This window comes from Sinocyclocheilus grahami, unplaced genomic scaffold (assembly GCF_001515645.1).
Source record: "Sinocyclocheilus grahami isolate Dianchi unplaced genomic scaffold, SAMN03320097.WGS_v1.1 scaffold140.1, whole genome shotgun sequence".
Lineage (NCBI taxonomy): Eukaryota > Metazoa > Chordata > Actinopteri > Cypriniformes > Cyprinidae > Sinocyclocheilus > Sinocyclocheilus grahami.
Window position 1 is genome coordinate 1,426,318 of NW_015505319.1, and position 21,084 is coordinate 1,447,401.

A 21,084-nucleotide genomic window follows, 5' to 3' on the forward strand; every position below is an offset into this window, starting at 1 on the left:
TGTGTGTGTGTGTGTATATATATATATATATATATATGTATGTGTGAGTATGTGTGTGTGTGTGTGTGTATATTTTGAACTACTATGTTTTGCCCATTTGTCAGGAAAAAGTTTCTAATAATTTAAAATATAATAAAATACAGGATAACTTATTCTTTTAAATATTTTAACAAGTACAGGTCAGAATAAGTATGTTGTTTCATTTTTACATAAATATGTATGTTATGCTAAATGCTGATGGAACATTATTTCACCTATATTTTAGCATTTTATTTTCAAAAAAGTTATTTGAAACATTAAAATGTGACGTGTTTATATATATATATATATATATATATACAGTATATATATATATATATATATATAGTTTTTCTCCAAAAAGATTTAAAAGTTTTCTGTTTAATTTAATTGCAATTTTGTTTTTCTGAGCAAAAAATAAATATCATAAATTTTTCCCTGATTTACAGAAGAGACCCACTAAAATGTCATTCAGTGTAACATTCTTGTCAAGCATATTTACAACAAAAATCAATTTATGACATATTAAAAGACTAATTACTTTCACCCCAAATACTAATTAGTTGTAATTTTACATTTTTTTAAATTTGCCACTATCCTAGGTTTTGCCCATTTGTCAGTAAGAATTTTTACTCATTTAAAACACAATAAAATTGTATATGCTCCCTTATTCTTTTATATATGTTAATATGTACAAGTCAGAATAAGCATGTTGTTTGAATTTTTACATAACTATAAGTGTTACACTGAATGACAATGGAACATTATTTCAACCAAATGTTAACATTTTATTCTCCAAAAACTTATTTGAAACCTTAAAAGTAGACATTTTACTTGCATGTAATGTGCTTTCCATGGACATATAATCACTTTTGTAATTTCTTTTAATGCGGACATCTTAACGTCTTTGACCCATATATATATAATTTAAAGTATAATGTATAATAAATGTGATTTATTGTCAATATATTTTTTCTTATGGATAATAATTGAAATTTTGTCATAGGACATATGAATGCAATCAAATGACTTTATTTTTTTTCCCTTTTGTGTCTCTTCTTTTCTCTCTCTCGTCAGCTGTAACACTTCAGTTTCAGGTTCTCGTCTCTCTCAGTCCATCACCGTTGAGGAGGACAACTGCTGTGGCTGTAACGTTCTTGCCATCCGACGACAATTTCTGGACCGAGACCTTAAAGAAGTCCAAATTGTCTACACATCCTGCCATGATGCGGTATGGCATCTTAAATTAATTCCGCAGCCCCCATGACTTAATCCTGAAAAATCCCGAGGCGTAATATCTTGTGTGATAAATGTCTGTTCACATCAATGAGTCATCGCCTGACTAAAATAGTTCAATTTGAGAACCCGTAGCTAAAGTGATAAATGTGAAACGTGTGATTAATACAAGTTATTGTCCATATTTCTGATGTGATTTGCAGGTTTATGAGACGCCCTTCTTTGTAGCAGTGGATCATGCAAAGAAAAAAGTTGTGATCAGCATCAGAGGGACGTTGTCCCCTAAGGTGGGTCAACCACATGTGTACTGTAGCAGCTCTTTCTCATTTTACACATAAGCTCATGAGGTCAGGCTTCATTGTATCTTCATCCAATTAAAATACTAGCTGTTTCTAAGCAGAATACTTGAGCAGTGACAAAAGAACGTACTTTAACACACATTTTAAGAACAAAAAATTATAATAAAGTTGTCCGGAATCAGTCGTAAAATGACACTAAACTATACATCCGACTGTAGTACTAAGCTATTGATTTCCTACAATTCTGTGCTAGTTTCTTGTTTCTCATATCACTCTGTGGTCTCTTCCATTTCACCTAATAAAATAACTTAGACTCAAATCAATATTTCATGTCCATTTATTTATTTATTTGAGAAGTAGCCATGTAATAGGTGGGCTAATGTACAGTGAGACAGTCAGTATTGTAAAATAAAGCCAGTAGTTTTTTTTGCGTTAATGGCTGGTTTGCTGTACTTTATCCCTTATGTAGATCGCCATTCAATAAATTTGTTCCCCTTTTTCTATTTTTCTCTGTCATTCTCAGGACGCTTTAACGGATCTTACTGGTGATTCTGAGCGTTTGCCTGTAGAGGAGCAGCACGGCACATGGCTCGGACACAAGGTGCTATAAAAACATGCATATTGACACATATGAACACAAAAACTTTGCAAACTCATTCCCATGAATTTTTTATTTAGGGAATGGTTTATTCAGCTGAATACATAAAGAAGAAACTAGAGCAAGAAATGATTCTCTCTCAAGCCTTTGGGAGAGATTTGGTAAGTGTAAACGTATGATTATACACGTTATGATTATTAACTTAGACATCACAGAGCTTATTTATATTATTTTCCCACAAACTGCAAAAAGTGTTCGAATAATTTTCAAAAACTTACATGAAGCGTCACTTTGACAAAAGCCTTGCAGTTTTTCTCTACATGTGTGCAACACACCATTCATGGACCAAAACAGGAATCACCATATGGCCAATTGTGATTATTAAACTTCAGAAAGCTATGATATCATTAAATACATGTTAGCACTGCTCATTCAAAGTAAAAATGCAGCACTGTTGCACTTTCTACAGGCTTTCAGTAGTAGTTTCAGTAGTAACCATTAGGCCACGCTTACATGAAGCATTAATTGCCTCCCTTTAAATGCTATTATTAATGAATGACCAAAATCTAATATCAGTCAACCTCTAATTTGTATGTATTTGCTATATAAGTACATAAACCAGCTTAAAAAACACTGTAAACTTGCAGTTACCCTGTTTTGAAGCTGAATGTATGCCTGTTTCAGTAAAAGAATCTGAGATTCATGATTTATTTTGAGATCTTTTTTATTTGTGCAGGTCTTTAAAAATGTCTCAATTTTTATTTTAAAATCAGATGCCATGAGTATGGTAACGAGACGAAGCTTAAAGTGGTAGTAAATTCAGCCCAGAAACTTCAGACAACATTTGCATGTTGCTTGCAAAATTTGCATTGTGCATGACATGATGTGACACTAAAAGATCCAGATCATGGTGTTTACGTGTGTCTCAGGGTAAAGGAACGATGCACTATGAGCTGGTGATTGTGGGTCACTCTCTGGGTGCGGGTACAGCCGCCATCCTGTCCTTCCTCCTCCGGCCCCAGTATCCTTCACTGCACTGCTATTCCTACTCCCCTCCCGGCGGCCTGCTCAGGTCAGTGTGACCTCTCTATTGTTGCTCTGGGATCCGTTTTATGCTACATTTATAGAGAAAGCTGAGAACTGATCTCCTCTGAGAGAGAGAGAGAGAAACAGCGTTTAGCCGTCACTGAAGCATGATGACATTAGATAAGAGATTTGATGTGTTAAAGGATTAGTTTGTGCAAAAATGAACATTTTGTCATTATTGTTACAACCGGATGCCATTGCAAAACTGTATTATTTTCTTTCTGCTATGAATCATAAATTTAGAAGTTCAGTTTCCACTCAAGGAAAGTGAATGGTTATTTATAAGCTCTAAAAAGCATCATAAAAATAGTCTTCTAAAGCCATAGTTATGAATTATGAGCCATAGTTATGAATACATTTATATGAGGAACAAAGCCTTTTTCACGGAAGTGGGATTCGAATTACTAACGACTAGTTCAGGCTGTTCATAACTTTATTTATTATGTACTTTCAGCATTACAACTTTGCATATCGTTTGCATTCACATACAGCTACATTACACGCAATATTCGAAATGGCATAATAGGGGAACTTTAAAAGAGAAAACAGTTTTAAATTGCAGTAATATTTCACAATAGTTTTTACTTTGGTGAGCAAAAGAGACTTCTTTCAAAAACATTTAAAAAATCTTACTAAACTTGCCAAACTTTTAATTGGTAGTGTACATACTAGGTTCATACATTTGAAAACTATTATGGCAGCTTCAGAGTTGCATTCTTTGACATTTTTCTAAATTTGAAAATCACTCAAGAGATTTGACACAACCTACAGATCTCCTTCTCCTGTAATGCAATTGGTTGTGGGAAATATTATCCCAAAAAACATGCATGGATGCACAAATCTACAAGATGCACTAATCTTTTGGAAGGATATTATTTGAGTTGAGTCACTCAAAACCTTTCTGAGTTTTTGGTTTAATTCATTAGGTAATGAGAAAACTCTTACCTGCCACACTTGAAAAAGTCTTTGCAGTTTTTTTAAAATTACATATTCTTTGTGAATCTAAATGTAAAGTCTAATCGACTGTTGAATATCACATTTCACTCTAAAAATCTGTCACATTATGGCAGAAGAACAGATTGTGAACACTGTTTTTATGTTGACATCAAAGAACATGTTTTGAACACAAGCTTCGGTTTCTGTTTAATTCATAGTGAGGATGCAATGGAGTACTCAAAAGAGTTCGTCACCTCAGTCGTGTTGGGAAAAGATCTGGTCCCCAGGTAAATGAGTGTTCAGTTGTGCTTGGATGTATTTATAAGTCTGAGCAGACAGATGCTAATCTTTTGCTGTTGTGTTCGTTCAGGATTGGCCTCTCTCAACTTGAGGGCTTCCGTCGCCACTTACTTGAAGTCCTACAGAAGAGTGATAAACCAAAGGTGAACTGCTTTAACTTGCTTATTCCCAGAGTCTCGATGCGCCATCAGTTTTGTTGAAAATAACTGTTACTGTTTACTGTAACTATTATATTGATTCCATTCCAGTCAATGTGATAAAATTCTAATGAAACAAAACTGAATAACAAAGGAAAAAAACTTTACCTTGATAAATGTTTCCTTTTTTTTTCACATACCTTGCTTTGAATTTTCTTTGTTCCCCTCACTCAATGGCGTGTTTGTACACAATATGTAAGAGATGATCTACAATGACTCCCTGCGTTTGTTTTTCTTTGTTTTTGTACATTTTTCTTAATTTTTTTATGGAAGTTGCATCCATTAATGTGGCCCCATGGAGGGGTAACAGTTTATTGAGTGGAGCAACGGTGTTTGTTTTCCAAAATGTCCGTAGCCTGGAGAACTACGTTGAGTAGTTCCTCAACACCTGCCGCCATGCCAGCTCCAATGACGTCTGCCTAATGGAGGGCTTTCGGAGTGGACTGGGCGACAACATCATTTGCTTCGTCATGCCCCAGGGTGACCCATGTTGGACCCTAAAGGATTACATAAGCTTTGCACTGTGGGTGAATGGATCCACATTCACAGTGGATGAAGCGGATGTCAACTACAACATCAACGTCCAGTCTCACCTTGCAGACGTCTTGCAGCCAGACCCAGAGCTAAGCCAACTATCACCCTGCTTCGCGTAGCGTCAGCCCGATCCCACCGCAGACAGAGAGCCAGTGCCCAACGCGATCTATGAGCCATCACCGGAAGGAGCGAAAGAGCTGAGGATCGCCCCGGAGCCAGAGCCTCAAATCAAGTCCCACCATGTGCGAGAGCCGGCTATATTGCACGCGACGGTGGATTTTACAGTGGAGCGTGAGGGCGTGGAGGAAAGCCCCACCCACTGCACCACCGCTGAGGGTTAGCCAACACTGAACTCAGAAGATAATTTGGATTTATATTGTGATATGTCAATTCTTCTCCTTCGCCATCATCGTCTGTCTGTCCTGTTACGGCCAAGGCGGCCGTTTTCGAACTGTCTATCTGCCCTGACCAGTCTGTCTGCCCTATCGCGACCATGGAGGTCGTGACTGAACTGTTTGTCTGCCTTGAACTATCTGTCTGTCCTGTCTTGACTACGGAGGTCGTTATTCTGAAAAACTAAGGACTCGGTTCACTTCCAGCGACTCAGCATCCGTGTGGAAAAGTCTGAAAGAGATCACCAGCTACAAGGCACCATCCCCCAGCACTGTGGAGAATCAACAACTGGCAGACGATCTGAATGAGTTCTACTGCAGGTTTGAAAAAACACCCCACACCCGCCCTGAACACCTCTCCACACAACCATTCACACCTCCTGCAACCCCCCTCTCCCCCACACCTGCACCTCAAATCAGTGAAGATGGGGTGCGCCAGGTCTTCCGGAAGCAGAAAAGGAAAAAAGCACCAGGCCCAGATTGTGTTACACCAGCCTGTCTGAAATCTTGTGCTGACCAGCTGGCCCCCATCTTCACACAGATCTTCAACAGATCACTGGAGCTGACTATCATCCCAAACCTCCTCCTGCCCAAACTAACTCAGCTCTCTGTGCCCACCTCCGTCTGTCAGTGGATCACCAGCTTCCTGACAGACAGGCAGCAGCTAGTGAGAATGGGAAAATTCACATCCAGCACTCGTGCGATCAGCACTGGAGCTCCTCAGTGCTGCGTTCTCTCCCCACTGCTCTTCTCCCTGTACGCCAACGACTGCACCTCTAAAGACCCCTCTGTCAAGCTCCTGAAGTTTGCAGACGACACCACACTCATCTGCCTCATTCAGGACGGTAACGAGTCTGCCTACAGACAGGAGGTTAAAGAGCTGGCTGGCTGGTGCAGTCTCAACAATCTGGAGCTCAACATGCTCAAAACAGTGAAGATGATCATGGACCCGCACTCTATCTCATGAACACTTGACAATAACTGTGGAACACACAACACTATTTATACACCCATACACTTATTTATCTAACACACATACTTAGTCTACACTTCACATTTGCACATAATATACCTGTACATACAAAACTGTTTATTGTAATATACCTGCACATACAATTGTCATATATGGTTATTCCTTATTTACTTGTTCTGTTTTTTAATTTTTTATTCTTGTATCTGTGTTTTTGTTCTGTCGCTTTCATTCTGTTGCACTGCGGAAGCTTCTGTCATGAAATTCCTTGTATGTGAAAACATACCTGGCAATAAAGCTCATTCTGATTCTGATTCTGATTCCTCTGTTGATAGCGCTCCCGATGCTGGGAGTCGCTATTTGGTGTGTGGGTGGGCAGCATACACCATCCCTGAACCCCTTGACTGCCCAAAATTCCCACCCAGTCTCCCTCTCCCACCACCTGTTCACCAGTCCTCACCACCGCCTCCACTGTCCCCTGTCAGCCCCTCAGCTCACCCTCAGGCCACCATTTGTGTTGTGGGTTCACCGCGGGTCTGCCAGTCTCCATCGGTGTCATGGCTGGAGGATCCCTTGTCTCCGCCTCCAGCCTCGGAGTCCCGGACTCCGACTCGGCCCATCGACCCAGTGGCTCCACCTAGGCTCCAAGCTCCCTCGTCTCCACCGTAGCCCGTTCTTCCACCAGCTCCACCAGTCCCTCCGGCTCCGCCTTAGTCGGTCGTCGACCTGCCATCGCCTCAGGACTCCACTCCTCCAGCTGCGCCTCGTCGGACCGTCCCACCGGCTCCGTTGGGCTCCTCCCTCCCTCCAGCTTATCTGTGTTTTTGTTCTGTCGCTTTCATTCTGTTGCACTGCGGAAGCTTCTGTCATGAAATTCCTTGTATGTGAAAACATACCTGGCAATAAAGCTCATTCTGATTCTGATTCTGATTCCTCTGTTGATAGCGCTCCCGATGCTGGGAGTCGCTATTTGGTGTGTGGGTGGGCAGCATACACCATCCCTGAACCCCTTGACTGCCCAAAATTCCCACCCAGTCTCCCTCTCCCACCACCTGTTCACCAGTCCTCACCACTGCCTCCACTGTCCCCTGTCAGCCCCTCAGCTCACCCTCAGGCCACCATTTGTGTTGTGGGTTCACCGCGGGTCTGCCAGTCTCCATCGGTGTCATGGCTGGAGGATCCCTTGTCTCCGCCTCCAGCCTCTGAGTCCCGGACTCCGACTCGGCCCATCGACCCAGTGGCTCCACCTAGGCTCCAAGCTCCCTCGTCTCCACCGTAGCCCGTTCTTCCACCAGCTCCACCAGTCCCTCCGGCTCTGCCTTAGTCGGTCGTCGACCTGCCATCGCCTCAGGACTCCACTCCTCCAGCTGCGCCTCGTCGGACCGTCCCACCGGCTCCGTTGGGCTCCTCCCTCCCTCCAGCTCCCCCTTGGTCCTCAGTCGCTCCGGCTCTGCCGCGGACTCCAGGATCTCCTCCTCTGTCGCCAGAGCCGTCGGCTCCACCCTGACTCTCTGGATCCTCGCCGTCACCCTGGCTTGTCGGCTCTCCGTCTCCGCCTGGGGCTCCACCCCCGTCGGTCGGCCCCCTGGAGTCGTCAGCCCTTCCTCCACCATGGCTCCTCCCTCTGTCGGCTCCACCGTGGGCCAAATTCATGGCTGCGGTCTGGGTCCCACCTAGCTCCTCCTGCTCCTGCTCCCTCATGTCTCTTCCCGGGCTCCTCCCTCCATCGTCGCCGCCCTGGTTATCTGCCTGCCTCTATTCCTGCCCTTCGCCACCACTTTGTCTGCGAGGTCACGCCTTCGGGGAGGGGGGAGCTATGTCACACCACATAGACTTTTAGTTTGTTTTCTTCCCTCATGTGTTCCTTGATCTAGTTTTCCCTCATGTCTGATTATGTCATTATGTTCATGGTTGTCTTATTAATTATCTTCATTTGCCTGTGTATTTAAGTTCCTGTTTGTTCTGTTAGTGTTTGTTGGGTATTGAACGTCGAATATACGTGTGTTTCCAGCCTTCCTTTTGTGGATTTCCTTATGTGGATTATTAAATCTTAGATCTTCATCATTGTGCGTATTTATTCTACACTGTATCGTGACAGAGACAAGAAGTGGTTTATTTTGCCATAATGACCAGTTGATTGTACATTGAAATAAATATGTAAATTTGTACAAATATGTACAGAATTAAGCATTCTAGAGGGTCCATGCATGTGGGAAATGGCGCAGTAGCATTTATTATCACTGAATCATGCCAGTAATTAACTGCCCTCATTATATCTGTCGCATTGCGCTTTCCCCATATCATTTTCCTCTGGGCGATTAAAGTAAATGATAAATTGTTACGTTACTAATTATAACCACAGATGTGGGATTTTTTTTGCACTGCAAATTGATTTTTCTTTTTTACATCTCTTTTCTAGTTCAGTAATTGGAACATTAATCTCTTTTCTCAAGGTTGTGGCTTTGAGCCTAACAATTGGGTGCAGTTTAAAAATACACTACCATTCAAAGGTTTGGAGTCAGTAAGATGTTCAAAAATTGGTGGTCAGTAAGATTTTTTTTAAGATATTTAACTAGTTCACCCAAAAACTTAAAATTTCTGAAAATGTACTCACCCACAGGCCAGAGTTTGTTTCTTCATTGTAACAGATTTGGAGAAATGTACAATGTTTACATCACTTGCTTACCAGTGGATCCTCTGCAGTGAATGGGTGCCGCAGTAAAACCACAATAATCCACAGGTAACTCCAGTCCTTTAGTTAAGATCTTGTGAAGTGAAATGCTGCATGTTTGTAAAAAACAAATCCATCTATACGTTTCAACCTTCAAACCGTTGCTTCCACTAAAAAGTCATCTATCCATAATGTTGCTTTCTCCAGTGGAGAAATTGTCTCGTCTCAATCAGGAGAGAAATATGCACAGATCAAGCACGGTTTACAAGCAAAACACTCCAAAATAGTTCTAAACAAACATGTCGGTGGATTTTAATGGGGCTGGACTTTTCAATTGGAGGAAGCGTTATCATGGATTATGGACTCATAATTTATTTCTTACAAATACGCAGCTTTTCACTTCACAAGACATTAACTAATGGACTGTGGATTGCTTGTGGATTATTGTGATGTTTTTATCAGCTGTTTGGACTCACATTCTGACGGCACCCATTCACTGCAGAGGATCCATTGGTGAGTGATGTAATGCTAAATTTCTCCAAATCTGTTCTGATGAAGAAACAAACTCATATACGTCACGGATGGCCTGAGGGTGAGTAAATTTCCACACAAAAAAAATCATTTTTGGGTGAACTATTCCTTTAAAAAAAAATCTTACTTATCAGAAACTTTTGAACAGAACTGTACTTTATATTAGGGCTTACATAACTCATAGTAGACCAGCTGTCCGGAAAGTAGTCACCTACTCAGTTTAGCTTATATAAATGACTCACCATAAAGCTTCAGCGAACTTCCTTTGCTGTTTCTATCAAATCCAACACTGCGCTGACGTGCAGCTGAGATGATGCATGTAAGAAATGAAAGCGTACACACCTCCATTGCCAGATTAACGCTGCTTGCATCATGAACAGCATCTTATATCTCACTTTTTTTTTTTTGCCAGCCTCTGATTAGTTTCAAGGAAGTTTGTGAGAAATTTGGCCACTATGTGATGCATTTCTGCTCATTAATGTGCATAATCACACTGCCTACTTTGCTGGTTAGCTGCTCTCAGCAGGAAATTATGCTTGAAATGCTGCCTGCGTAGGCAGCTAATTTCTCCAAATCTGTTCTGATGAAGAAACAAACTCATATACGTCACGGATGGCCTGAGGGTGAGTAAATTTCCACACAAAAAAAATCATTTTTGGGTGAACTATTCCTTTAAAAAAAAATCTTACTTATCAGAAACTTTTGAACAGAACTGTACTTTATATTAGGGCTTACATAACTCATAGTAGACCAGCTGTCCGGAAAGTAGTCACCTACTCAGTTTAGCTTATATAAATGACTCACCATAAAGCTTCAGCGAACTTCCTTTGCTGTTTCTATCAAATCCAACACTGCGCTGACGTGCAGCTGAGATGATGCATGTAAGAAATGAAAGCGTACACACCTCCATTGCCAGATTAACGCTGCTTGCATCATGAACAGCATCTTATATCTCACTTTTTTTTTTTGCCAGCCTCTGATTAGTTTCAAGGAAGTTTGTGAGAAATTTGGCCACTATGTGATGCATTTCTGCTCATTAATGTGCATAATCACACTGCCTACTTTGCTGGTTAGCTGCTCTCAGCAGGAAATGATGCTTGAAATGCTGCCTGCGTAGGCAGCTCACTAGGTTTTGGAATAGAGCCTGTATGTTTCTCTCTGTTTGTTTCAGTGGCGGATTATTGCTGGGGGTACGAAGTGCATCCCTAAATCAGAGCTACCCCTGGATGACGAAGCTCCTGTATCACAGGGCGTGACTCCCTCTAACTCTCGCCTGTGGCTGCATCCCAGTGACCTGAGCATCGCCCTGTCAGCCTCCACGCCGCTGTATCCACCGGGACGGGTCATTCATGTGGTGCACAACCACCCGCCTGAGATGTGGTGAGTAGAGAGACCCCTCTGTAAATTGTAAATTGAATGGATTGATGGAACAAGAAAATGGGTGTCTGCTTTTCAGATGTAGGGTACGTTCCAGTGGCCCAGTACAATATTGAAATGTCTGGCTCCGAGAAATGCCAGTTTTATAGATTCTGCTTGTTTAGATTTACTGCTTCTTTGTTAATTTAGCTGTAGGAAAAGATATCAATGGGCACATGAATAAAATGAAATATATTGGGGTGACAGTTGACAAATCGTGGTTGTAGTTTAAAAATGTACACTATTGTTCAAAAGTTTGGATTCAGTAATGTAGCCTCACCAAGGCTGCATTTATTTGATAAAAAATGCAGTAAAAACAGTAATATTGTGAAATATTATTGCAATTTAAAATAACAGTTTTCTATTGTAATATATTTTCAAATGTATTTTATTCCTGTTATCAAAGCTGAATTTTCAGCATCATTACTCCAGTCTTCAGTGTCACATGATCCTTCAAAAATCATTCTAATATGCTGATTTACTGCTCAAGAAATATTTCTTATTATCATTGTTGAAACTAATTGTTATGCCTAATATTTTTGTGGAAAAAGTGATGCCTTTTTATGGTTCTTTGGATAAAAAAGTTTTTGTGTGTGTGTGTATTGTGTACAAGTCTTTCATTATTGATCAATTTAATGCAGCCTTGATGAATATAAGTATTTATTTATTTATTTAAAGAAAGCAAATCTTACTGACCTTAAACTTTTGAACAGTAATATAAGTACTAGTAAGTATAATCAATATTTGTAATATCTGTTTTCTCTTGGACAAATTCTTCAGCCATTTGCAGCGTTTCCATTCGCATTGTCCTTTACAAAGATGTTTTAAAAAAAAATTAAACCTCATCTAATGTTGAACAGTTCATTTCTTGATTTGTCATACATTTTTTGCTTTCTTTGATGGCAGTTGGAGGTCTACAAAAAAATACAGGTCTATTAAAATGCAAATGTTGCTAAGATAATAATTGTTTAATGTTTGTAAGTTACAGATACAAATTTTTCCTCTCTCAAAATTACTCTTATAAGAAAAATATTATTTAAAGTCATAATTTCAATCATGCAAAATAGACAAATAATAACACATGGCCTCTGTGGACTTCCATATGTTTGGAAATAGTTTTTGTAATTCCATTCGGTGCTGCTATGAGGAGTGGGACCTTTTATTTCTAGCAATGAATACTATTTGTTTCCAGTAATGAACTTTGAATGTGTCACATCCTGCATTTATCAGAGTCAAAGTTTCGCTAGAGTCTACACAGTTTTACTGTAAGTCTGAGATTCCTCATACCATCTCTCTCTCTCTCTAGTTGTGGTCAGGAAGAGCCCACTTACTCCGCTCTGTGGGGGGATAACAAGGCCTTTGATGAGGTTATCATTTCTCCAGCCATGCTGAATGAACACATGCCCCATGTGGTGATGGATGGCCTCAACAAGGTGTGTGTTTTTGTATGTGCGTGCGTTTTTGTGCATGTTTTTCTGTCTAACTCTTGCTAAATGCAAAGTCAGTGATTGGGTAGCTGATGAAATGCCATTCTGGGCAAATCTGAGTAACACTGGATCCAGCATATATAAATGCAATAATAATATTCAATAAAACAGTAAACTTTCCACTAGGACTGGAGAATGCATAAAATATTTACAAAATAAATACAGTGATTTTGCATTATTAAAATTGTGTGAGGATTTTGATGCCATTGCATTTTGAAGTTATCTCATTAGTCTAGTTTTGGGATCCTTGCTTGGCTCTTGACTCTTATATGATTATGAGAGCATTAAGACAAAGATGTTGCTTCTGATTAAACTTTAGTAACAACATTTGAATTGGCAAGTTTGATTAATTTCTCTAATTCAGTTCAGACTGTCCATTTCAGTCAACTGATTCAAAAATCAAAACAATGATTAATTTGCATCATCACTCAAAAAACAAGTCTCTGTGTGGTTAGAAATGCTTTTTTATCAATTAGATTTGTGCTGTATTTAAACATTTTGAATCATAGTTCTTTGATTAGGAAAAAATTACACCTTTTAAGCCATTTCAGAGGAAATACTATCAAGAAATATTGCATTTATATATCTCAAAGTAATTAAAAATCGCTAAATAATTAAAATAGTATTTATAAATTATTATTGTCATAAAATATGTGTTATATAATATATTTTAAAATGTAATTTATTCCAGCAGCCATTACTCCAGTCTCACTTGATCCTTCAGAAATCATTCTGTTACTTTTGATCAATTTAATGCATCTTGCTCAGCCCTGTAAAATAACATGTAACATACAGTAAGTACCAGTGGATTCTGGTGTGCCCAGATCTGCCTTTGTTTTCGGAATGGCTTTGGGGTCAATGAATCAGTTGCTTGTAAGGCTTTTGGGCTGCAGTGGACAGGTATACTGTATGTGTTGCAGGTCTGTGTCAAAATCTTAGTCACAATGTGTATTCTGTCTGGATATAAAGGTCTGTCTTTGTTTTTGTCCCCTGAAACTGCCGTCATTGGGATTCCACAAGCATAAAAGCATTTCTGGCATGGCTGTTCCTTCTTCTTATTGCTATTACTATTGCTCATATTTAAGGTTAGGGGTTTGTTCGGAGCCCTAATCCTAAATATTAAACTTTGGGTGCATAACTTGTCTTGCTACAAATCTAGTTGCTCTTAATTTGGGCTGTCATACCGTTTTGTTTTCTTCTGAAAGTATGTTCTTTTGTTCATATGTCTGTTGTATGGTAATGTGTTGGTTTGTCTTCACAGGTGCTGGAAAACCCATATTTAATTTCAGAACTGATTGCTGCACAGGTTGGAAGCCAGAGAACTAGCATCCAAGCGTGTGTTTCTGTCCCTAACGCACTCCCAGATCCCTCTCTAACACCTCTCTGTTCAGATGAATGTTTTAAGGTTCCAGAAACATGCTCTGCTTCTCGAACTCCTCACAGTGAAACGGTTTCTGTCCAACCACGAGGTTCAGACACTCACAGGAACGGTTTATCACTCGATAACACTGTCAGTCTTCAAGCAACTTCCAAGTCAAACCCTCAAAACACTATCACAGAAACTCTCACACCTGTAATGTCTGTTACTGTAGATACATCTTCCATTAGTTTAGATATAAAGCCAGGAGACACTTTTTGTGCCCTTCAACAACCAACAACATGTCCATCTCAATCTGAATCCCCAACGGTTGCATGTGCTCCCAAAAACATTGGCCAGTCCAACATTACATTAACCTCTACAACATTAGAAATGCCCTCATCTGTCCAAGACTCAGCCATCCCCTTTAATGGCTCTATATCTTCCAAAATGACAGATGTATCTGTTCCTGAGTCCCGCTCTCAATTCCAGAAGACAACTTCCCAAAGCATCACTCCATTTCCAAACACATCAGATTCCCCTTCTCCCCCAGAGTTCCTGTTGAAAACCAGCATAAATCCAGACTTTTCAGAGATCCCCTCAGCCGGACTAATGTCTAAAAGCACATCGGCTGAACTCTCAGCGGAGAACAGTTCTACAAAATCCTCAGTCTTTGATAACACACCTTTAACTTCTTCTCAGTCTAGATTGAGTTCCTCGACTGCCCGATCTGAGGAGACCACTTTTAGTGCCACGTGTTATATCTCAAGCCTCTGATATACACTACTGATCAAAAGTCTGGGGTCAGTTTATATATATATATATATATATATATTTAAAGAACTTAATACTTTTATTCAACAAGGATGCATTCAATTGTTCAAAAGTGACAGTAAAGACATTTATTAAACCAATTCTATTTCTAATAAATGCCATTTTGTAACTTAATATTCATCAAAGAATCCTGAAAAAAACATCAGTTTCCACACAAATATTAAGCAGCACAACTGTTTTCAACATTGATAATAAAAAGAAATATTTCTTGAGAAGCATATTAGAATTATTACTGAATGAAAATGTAAATAAAACAATTAAAATGTAAAATATATTCAAATAGAAAGCCGTCAATTGTAATACTTTTACTGTATTTTTGATTAAATAAATGCAACCTTGGTGAACATAATATAGTTATTTCAATTTATACAATAAAATCTGACCAACCCCAAAGTTTTGAATGGCAGTGTAATGTACAGTACAACCAAATGCATGTGCTTTCTTCCTTTCAGCTAATAATCTCTGTTCCTCGCTGCCAGAAACATCCATCAGCTCGAGCTTTGGGCATCTGTGGTGTCTTTCTCTTCCTTTCTGCAGGTTCCTGGTCTCTCTATCAGTTCTTCTTAACTTCCTGTTTTGGTCTCTGGTTTATGCTTTAGCAGTTTGCAGCAGGATTTTCATGGCAGCTCCTGTCCCTCTATATGTGCCTTGAGGTTGTCACCTAGTCTTTTATGTTTGGTGTATTACTCTTGGAGGTGGATTTAGGCCTGTGGGGCTTCTTGCGGTGGGCATAAACCATTTGTTTACCCTGCTTATTGGTGGTGGTAGTTCTGCCTCAGAGGGTACAGTTAAAGGAACAGTGAACATTGTGTCATCATTTACTCACCCTAATGTTGTTCCAACATGCATGACCAGGATAAAAATCTCCTTGTGTGTTTATAGTGGAATGTGTTTTTTTGTTTGTTTTTTTTGCTCTAATATTGAAGAAAAATCTGTGAAATTCTGCAGAAAATGTGCTAAATGGACCATTGGATTAAAAATCTATATTTACTCTCTAATCATTTGACCTAACATGCACTTTACTGTTCATTCAAGACACTTTTTTTTTAACTGAAATGTATACAGTTGCTCTTATTTTAAGTAAATGGTTTTGTGCAATTATTCTGTTATTGTTTGTAGTATGTAGGTTTTTTTTTTTTTTGCATGGTACATGTACATCATTGTTTTACACACTTTCTTCCATTGCATTTCATTATATCCATTTACTTATATTTGTCTCTAATTTACTGATTATTGTCTCTAACTCTATACATACTCATGTTTACACACATTAATAAAGAAATATGCATTATCATCTCGCGGCTGTTGGACTTCTACCTTTGTTGTTCCACTCAACTTTGTCCTTGTTGATTGTCCTGCAGGATTTGTGTTCATCATGCACATAATACAGATCATTTTATGTCACCGTGTAATTGTGTTTAAAATTATGAAATATTCTTATGTAAAGTGTTACGCTTGATGGCTCAGTTACACTTGGTGTCAAAAAATAAATAAATAATGAAAAGTGAAAAACCTGTTATAAAGGGATTTTTAATTGAATATCAAAAGCATTAAATCTTCCTAGTATGTTTCCAAAGTATTTATTTTGATAGTTTTGTTCAAAGAAATTTATGCTTCAATAATCTGTATTTAACATTGCAACAAATTAATATGTGATAGAATGTGTATCTTAAAATTACGCTTTTCCTTATAAAAATGTTTTGAGGTGCATTTATTTCGTCTTGATATCATATAATACATAAATAAAAAGTTTCACAATTTCAAGTAGGCTGTGAGAACTGTTTGTTTCTGTCTATTCATTCACTTATTCATGTATATATTTTTATCTACCTTGTGTTTCTCTTTTCCTCTATGTCCTGCAGGTTTTGGAAAACTATAATAAAGGGAAGACAGCTTTATTGTCTGCTGCTAAGATAATGGTTAGTCCTACAGAAGTGGACCTGAATCCAGAAACAGTTTTCCTCGATGCCTCTAGTTCACCGCAGCCCACGCCTGCCACACATCACCGCAGAAACAGTAGTGTCCGGTGAGTCACGAGAGCCAATCAGTGTTTGAAACAAGCTGACTGACCAATCAGACCATACCAATGAGTGATCAATGATGTAGATTTTCCTTAGGTGTTTTTAAGCATTTCTTATCATTTGATTTTAACACTATTGCCTGTCCTTCTCACTCATGCCGACTGCAGAGGTACAGTGTATGGTACTATACAGTTCCCCCCTCGTCCTCTTTGGTTCAGTAGAAAAGATCAGCCTAGACGTTAGTCACGTTAGTGTTGCCTAACCATAATCCGCCCTTTTTTTCCCCTCTTTCTAAATTTGTCCTTCTTTTTCCTGTTCTCTGCTCTATTTTTGAACGTGTTTATTTATATATATATATATATATATATATATATATATATAATATTTAATGACATTTGTATTATATCATTTTTTATATTTTTATTTTTTTGAGTTTCTTTTAACAAATATTTTTTTCTGTTTTTCCATCAAACTATATATATATATATATATATATATATATATTCTCCTAATTACTCACGGGTTTTTTTTCCTCCCTGCTATCACACTTTTATTTAATTCCCTGATTTTATTTGTCATCATCCTTCTCTTTCTACCCTCCATGCGTGCTGTCTGTTTCTCTGGTCTCTGTTTATTTTCTCTACATGCTACTCTACTCCTGTGCCCACTTCCTGTCCTGTCCTGCTGTAGTTCCTGTGCCCGCTCTGAGATCTCGCTGGATGGCTTCTCGGAGTGTCCGCCTCCTCCTGTGCCCGTGATGCTCCCCGGAGCCCGTGAGCGATTGGCCGTGGAGCTACGGGAGCGAAAAGCCCCCTTGGCCATCATGGAAAGTCTTTCTGATGCCGAATCCGTCTACAGCTTGGACTCCCGACGATCATCTGCCGCCCTGAGAGGCTCGCCCTGTCTGGGGAGTCTACCTTTCCCTTTGGATGCCACCATCCCTGAAGAGAACCCGTCGCTGAGCTCCCGCACGGAGCTGCTGGCTGCAGATGGCTTGGACCATGAATTGGGGGAGGCCGGCCCATTCTGCCCTACTCCTCCAGAACTGGAAGTACCTTCCAATGACACCCGCATCAGCAGGCACTTCTCTCCGCTCTCGCTTGGACAAACTATCGTGAATCAGCCGGCCAGCCCGGGCAAGAAGTTCCGGCGGTCTTCAGGAACACCTGTGGCTTGCCAGCCATCAGCTGTTCCTAACAGTCAAGAATCCTGCCCAGTAGCATCCCGGACTGGTTCTATGCCAGAAACGCCCAAGGATAGAGTGTTTGAAGAGGAAGAGGTCGAGAGCGGCCGGTCCCAGACTCTTCCACCAGTTCCGCCGCTGTCCAACGGCACTCCCAGTCAGGCGGTCCTAGAGTTCGCCCAGTACCTGGACTCTCTGTTTAGGCTCGACGGCAGTAGCTCTCCACCTCTCGAGCTGTCCGATGCAGAATCCGAGTCTGGACGGGGATCGTACAGTCAGGCTGAGGGACACCATGCAGATCAGCATGGGAAAGACACGGACAAGGACAGGCAGCTACTGGCTAGAGCTACTTTAGAGCCCAACTTGGTCCCAAAGCCCCCTCGCACGTTTGCCGGCTCGGCTGACCCTTCCTCCGGCATCTCGCTTTCTCCATCCTTCCCGCTCTCGTCCTCTGGAGAACTCAACGATTTCTCTCCTGCTGATGGAGTGCTACCCGCCAACCATACGTCTACGCTACGAACTTCCGCTGCTAGTCCCAACCCCAAGGAAACTGCGTTGTCGTCTATGGTGTAGTTGCCCACTTTCCACAGCGCACTGCTCTCCTTTTCCATCTATTTATTTTACCCTATGGTCTCCTTTCCCAAAACTCTTCTTTGCTCCTTCTGAACCGATTGTAGAAACGTGCATGCGTAGCAACGCGGCCAGTCCAAGACTTCCAGACTTCTGGACCATTAAGGATTCATCAAGAACAGAAGACCTCATTTTGTACTATTGTAAGACATGCATTGTGTCTTGTGCGTCACTATTATGAAATGTCCTAATCGCTGCCTGCAACACACAAGGGGCTGAGAGGCTCCTTCAAACACTAAAGACGTTGCTAGCATATTGAGAAGCTTGCACAAATGACCCTACGTTCACATTGAATCTAATGTTACGGTTATGTTTACATTGACACTACAGAACACCAAGCTATCAAAAAGGTTGGCAGTTTCATATAAGGGAAAGGCTGGGATAGGAAAAAGGGAAGACTAACTATCTTAATTGAGTTACGGGGAGGGGCGCACACAACAAGCAGTGGGGTACATTTCCTCAGGACCTTGAAGAATGAAGAATGGGACAAAGACATCTCAGGCGAAGGATAATAAATTGTTCTTTTTTTTAATTGTACTTTTTCATTTTTTAATCAATGATTGTGTGGAATCCTGCTGAGTATGTGTAATTGGTGGCACTGACGGTTGGTGGACATCTATGAGTTCTCGATGTGCATGAGAAAATGCTGTATGCTCGTGTAAAACGTTTCATTTTGCGAACTTTTGTCATCTCTTATTTACATAAATCCACTTGAATTCACGCATGCAGGTTTTGTATCGTTTCTTTTTTCACCGATTGCCAAAAAAGCCAACTTCATACAAGTCAAACGTTTGAACTCTGTGAAATTAATATATAATGATTTACTGTTATTGTTATTTATTTTTACAAACCACTGCCCGTGAATGCAAATGACATCAGGAAGAGTTGTTGAATGGTGAGATGTGCACCAGTCACAAAATGCGCCCTTTAAATGGCTCGCCTGAATCTGCGATGTCTTTTACGCAGCACGAGACGCTTCCTTCGAGAAAAGTCTCTTTCGGTATGGTGTGCAATCAGTAGCAAAATAAGCATAGAGAGATTTCTTCTCATCTGCTTTTTTAAAAATCATTTCTACTGTTGTTGCTATAATACAATGAATAGTGGTTTATCTCAATGGCGAAATATTTTAATAACTTCGACTTGCTTTTTTTATATCGTTTCAGGATGAAGTGTTTGAGTTTTTGGGTGGATGTGTGAAAAAGTACAGCGGTTTGTTACAACAGAGCTTCGTGGGTCACAAATGCGTCAAGTATTTTATTTTGCATGCTGTCGATTGTTTTATATCACAATTCCAATGCTATCATGTTTTGATTGCATGTAATAACTTGTTAATAATTGGTTATAGGTTCTGCATGTTCCCAATTCGTCAGTCACTGACGTAACGTTGAACGTGACTGACTGAATGGGAACCAAACTTGCCACTTCTTCGTTTGAGATTTTTTTCTAATGTAGATTTAATATAAATGATCAAAGGTTTGGCATATATACCCAAAAAAATGACTTATTTTCCTGTTCTTTTATTGCTGCTTTACTAAATAACTCATAACTTAAGCTGTGACTGCTGTACTTTTTCACAAAAAGTTGTGTATAGCACTGCCTTTTCACGTGAGTGTAAATACTGTCTTGTTTCCAGTCGTTGTGTTAAAAAAAATAGATATAAAATCAATGGGACTTATAAATAAAAAAATCCCTGTCATGTACCATAGTGATGACTTTATCTCAAATGTATAGCTATATTGATATATCTACAGTTTAAATTATAAATAGAGAAAAATGATGACTATTCAGGAATGAAAATCTAATCATGTGGCCATATGCTGACTTCAGAAAATGTATAACGATTGAACATTCATTCTTTAAAAAAAGAAAAGAAAACTCTTTTCATGTTTGTCACTACCCTGCCAGTCTTTCAACTTTCAAGAATGAGAATGTATTTAAATGCACACACTTACACTGCCCTGCCTGTAATAGAATAAAATATCTGGATCTCTGACTGACTTTGTTTCTCTTTACTCTGTTTATTAAACTGTCTAGGGCGATTGTGCTTGAATGTTTTATTAACTTAAAGTTTACTTTAATGGCATTATAATATTCAATTCATTTTAATTATAAAAAAAAATAAAATTACAATTACAAAAAACTTGAAAAATAAAGACAATATAAAAACATTAAAATATGAACAATACACACTTAATAAATATTCATAAAATTCTATTGAGTATTTTCCTCTTTAAATGTAAATCACTGACCATTTGTTAAGAAAATATTTTCAAGAGTTTAAAATGCGTGCAATGTCTGTTTTACAATGATTTTAGTCTGTCCCACCTCAGAGGTCTTGATCTTCTTGACTGTCTAATAATTAAAATCAAACAAAGTTTTCATTATTTT

General features: G+C 39.5%; 1 protein-coding gene across 1 annotated transcript in view; it reads left to right on the forward strand.

Moving 5' to 3' along the window:
* The window catches only part of dagla (diacylglycerol lipase, alpha), a 27,418-nt gene extending 7,372 nt beyond the window's left edge, over nt 1–20,046 (forward strand). The window contains exons 9-19 of the mRNA XM_016280434.1: nt 1,096–1,249; nt 1,458–1,541; nt 2,077–2,154; nt 2,232–2,312; nt 3,081–3,223; nt 4,392–4,460; nt 4,544–4,616; nt 10,940–11,148; nt 12,491–12,617; nt 16,725–16,888; nt 17,574–20,046. Of these exons, the coding sequence (XP_016135920.1) occupies nt 1,096–1,249; nt 1,458–1,541; nt 2,077–2,154; nt 2,232–2,312; nt 3,081–3,223; nt 4,392–4,460; nt 4,544–4,616; nt 10,940–11,148; nt 12,491–12,617; nt 16,725–16,888; nt 17,574–18,639 (2,248 nt within the window). The 3' untranslated portion in view covers nt 18,640–20,046. The remainder of the gene's footprint in view (nt 1–1,095; nt 1,250–1,457; nt 1,542–2,076; nt 2,155–2,231; nt 2,313–3,080; nt 3,224–4,391; nt 4,461–4,543; nt 4,617–10,939; nt 11,149–12,490; nt 12,618–16,724; nt 16,889–17,573) is intronic.
* The last annotated feature ends 1,038 nt before the right edge of the window (nt 20,047–21,084 follow it).